Raw genomic sequence first — 4,007 nt, forward strand, 5'->3', positions numbered from 1 at the left:
ATCGAATTGGAAAATCCCTCGTATGTCCACGGTTCCAAACAACGGACCACGATTTTGGTGCAACGGGACACGAACCGTGGACCATCGAAATCACAGACCCTTTGGAAAGATGAAACGTATTTGACACACTAAACTAATCTCGTGTTTTGTGAAGAATTGTTAAATCAACATAAAATAGAATTCAAATCAAAATGATTAAAAGAAAGCAAGCTTTATTAGTAATTAGGAACATATTTTAAACAATGAGCAAACAACAACAACAACAAAGAATTAAATAACTTTGAAATGAAGCACTTAGTATTACTTAACATATACTAACAGATGTAAAAAGTACTTTATCACGGTCGTGACCTGTTTTTTATTTCCTTTTATTTAGTCTTAAACTCGTTCGTTAAGTAAAAAATTGGTTAAGCCTAAAACGATGACGTTTACGTAAAGAATGAAGATATAAAGTAAAATACCACGAACAACAACAACAAAATATAAGCACAAACCAAAAGTTGAAGGATGCCGCATCACCCATTAGATAAAATATATGAAGTTACCCTTACTTACCCCACAATTTCCCCAAAACATATTTTTTCCCTTTTAATAGAAATAACATCATTCGAAATAATTTAGGTTTAGTCAAACAAGGGCCTTTGTGTACGTCGCGGGGGGTAATTAATTTCCGTTTTGCGCGTCTTCAGAGATGAACAACAATCTGTTTTTCCGTGTTCATTTGTTTTCTCAGACACTGATGAGTTCCGTTTCGCAATGAAGATAAAATAAACATTTAATGCGAGAGAGAAGAAAAGGGTAGTGGCGATGGTAGCTCCACCTAGAAGCCATGTAAAATGTACAGAAAGCGCGGCTGTTTCGGTTTTGGAATCTTCTAATTTCTCTGTAAATAATAAACAAAAACGTTACAAATATTAACTACAGAAGAAAAAAAATACAAGACTCAATTTTTTTATAGTTTCGAGTGAATCATACCATGAATCCTGATAAAGACAGATCAAATTTACAATGTTGTATAAAAATAGATAAAATTTACATTGTTGTATAAAAACAGATAAAATTTACATTGTTGTGTTTTTATACAACAATGGATACTTGATCTGTTTTTATACAACAATGTAAATCTATCTGTTTTTATACAACAATGGATACTTGATCTGTTTTTATACAACAATGTAAATCTATCTGTTTTTATACAACAATGGATACTTGATCTGTTTTTATACAACAATGTAAATGTATCTGTTTTTATACAACAATGTAAATTTGATCTGTTTTATACAACAATGTAAATGTATCTGTTTTTATACAACAATGGAAATTTTATCTGTTTTTATACAACAATGTAAATTTTATCTCTTTTCATACAACAATGTAAATGTATCTGTTTTTATACAACAATGTAAATTTGATCTGTTTTTATACAACAATGTATATGTAACTGTTTTTATAGATAGATTTACATTGTTGTTAAGTTTCAAATTTGGTTTGACCTGTTTCATTTCTTGATTGATATATTTATAACAGAGTTAAAATTTGTCTTTTTTTACATAAAATAATACACGTGCTAGACTATTTTTCTGTATAAATTTGAATAAAAAAACAGGTAAATAGACTGTTTTTTTTTTCTGTTCATTGGATGGTAGAAGTAAATAAAAGATGGCGCCACAATCGCTAAGATAAGTAGGAGTTGGCGATTGATTAATTGCACAATAATATTGCCAGCTGGTATTATATTCATTTAGGATCCACACAAAAGTGGAGTCAAATAAATATTAATCTAAATGCGGAGAAAACCCCCCAAACGTCCCTGTTTGACTACATCCACCGTAAGTGGCTAGTTTTTGGAAAGAATAGAACTAATTGTTATTAACAGAGAGGATATGATTAAATATATTTTCAAGGTATACTAAAACGTCTCCTATAATGATCGCATATGTATGACTAGATTAATTCATACTAGGCCTATTACAGTAAATGGTTATGTACGCGTAATTCCAGTAGTGTAATATACAGAGGGTTGAGTACGTTATACTAAAACAATCTGGAATAAGAAAATCATTGTTTGTTTGAAGTTAAGCACAAAGCTACACAATGGGCTATCTGTGCTCTGCCCACCACGGGTATCGAAACCAGGTTTCTAGCATTGTATGTCTGCAGACACACTGCAGTGCCACTGGGGGGGGGGGGCATAAGAAAATCAACAAGTTACATGAAAACGACAGTTAATATAAAGTCGTGGCGAAACCGATGTATCAGAACTACATTTTGACATTATTTGGAGTATGTAGGTAGTGTAATGTCCCCACGATTGATCGTTTTTGGGAAGGAAATATAACAGCCCTTTTTCAACGCAAACTATTCATACACTTAGATCATTTATGCATCAAGAAGTTAAAAGACTTATACGTAATGGTAATAGAAAACAATGAAATGTGGATCATCTTGAGGACCCAGGACCATCTATAAAAAGATCTACAAAAACTCGTACCGGTTGTGAAAAGCAAAGTGTGGCGTTTTGCAACAGGTGAGAATACACGAACACAAAGGTCAGGGGCAAAACCCGTGTACGTGCTCAAACAACAGCAGCAACGCAATCAACAAGAATCTAGGCCTGGAAAAGTGACATATCGGTTCAAGGGGTACTTATGTCATTCTGTATGATGACATACCTGTCCGGACTGGGTATAACCTAATGTCTACGGCGATCGACTCGTAATCTGCAGGTGGCGAGTTCGAATCCCCGTCACATTAAACATGCTCGCCCTTTCAGCCATGGGGGCGTTATTATGTGACGGTCAATCCCACTATTCTTGGGTAAAAGAGTAGCCCAAGAGTTGGCGGTGAATGGTGATGACTAGCTGCCTTCCCTCTAGTCTTACACTGCTAAATTAGGGACGGCTAGTGCAGATAGCCCTCGTGTAGCTTTGCGCGAAATTCAAAAACAAACAAACAAACAATCATAAAAAAGAAATACCCTATTAGTTCAATTGTATAAAATCCAGTAAACCTAAAATCGGGGTATTTTCAATATTATATACCCTAATCTACGAAACACTTATATATATAGACTGTACTATAACAAAATAATAAAACTTTATTAATTTAAAAAAACAAATATTGCACTTTTCGTCCATTATGGGACTGAATATTTAGTGGATTGCTGAAAATCAGTAAGGACAGTTTTTTTTTCAATTCTAAAGTGAAATTTAAACAATAATACAAACAATCTATATATATATATATTAATATTAATTAATATAAATATTAATTTGGGTTATTAACGTTTAAATTCGGCTAACTTTACCTATCGAAGTAGTCTTAGCATGAACGGTGCGACTGGTGACATCATCTAAAACTGTGACGTCACGGGAAACAGACATAACTTGGTATCGTGAATTGTCAGTAATGTCTCTTTTCTTCCTGCCGTAGGACATTCCCATAAACTCACCACAGTCAGCCTGAAAAATCAAATCAAATAAAATCTATGTTTGAAAAAGAAAAAATGAAATAAACAGGATTACAGTGGAAGATTAGCTCAAAGATATTCGCAATTCTGAAATGGCGGAGTAATACATCACGCTACCCGTTCCTCGTGACAGTTTTGAAATGTATCCTATTGCCTTGCAATACAATGAAGTATTTTATATTTGTGAGACTACGTTTTGCAGGTATGGCCGGTGGGTTTGGTTTGTTTTGAATTTGGTCGCCCTTTCAGCCGTGGGGACGTTATAATGTAACAGTCAATCCCACTACTCGTTGGTAAAAGAGTTGGCGTTGGGTGGTGATGACTAGCTGCCTTCCCTCTAGTATTTCGCTGCTAAATTAGGGACGGCTAGCGCAGATAGCCCTCGTGTAGCTTTGCGCGAAATTCAAAACAAACCAAATCAATCTTTTTTGTTTTCTATTTTCTAACTTTCTCTCCAACTGCATCGGGCCCGGCATGGCCAGGTGGTTAGGGCCCCGGCATGGCCTGGTGGGTAGAACCCCCGGCATGGCCTGGTGGG

The 4,007-nt window shown here is 34.9% G+C and overlaps 1 protein-coding gene across 5 annotated transcripts in view; it reads right to left on the reverse strand.

Annotated features, from left to right (window-relative positions):
• Positions 1 to 201: 201 nt before the first annotated feature.
• LOC106473942 overlaps positions 202 to 4,007 on the reverse strand; it is an 8,676-nt gene continuing 4,870 nt past the window's right edge. For all 5 annotated transcript variants that reach the window (XR_002613811.1, XR_001291714.2, XR_002613810.1 and 2 more), the window contains exons 3-4: positions 3,308 to 3,461; positions 202 to 883 (exon numbers count right to left, since the gene is read on the reverse strand). Coding sequence is in view for 1 of the 5 variants with exons in the window: in XM_022402332.1 (XP_022258040.1) it covers positions 624 to 883; positions 3,308 to 3,461 (414 nt within the window). In the remaining 4 variants the exon portion in view is untranslated. The remainder of the gene's footprint in view (positions 884 to 3,307; positions 3,462 to 4,007) is intronic.

This window comes from Limulus polyphemus, unplaced genomic scaffold (genome assembly GCF_000517525.1).
Source record: "Limulus polyphemus unplaced genomic scaffold, Limulus_polyphemus-2.1.2 Scaffold6659, whole genome shotgun sequence".
Classification (NCBI taxonomy): domain Eukaryota; kingdom Metazoa; phylum Arthropoda; class Merostomata; order Xiphosura; family Limulidae; genus Limulus; species Limulus polyphemus.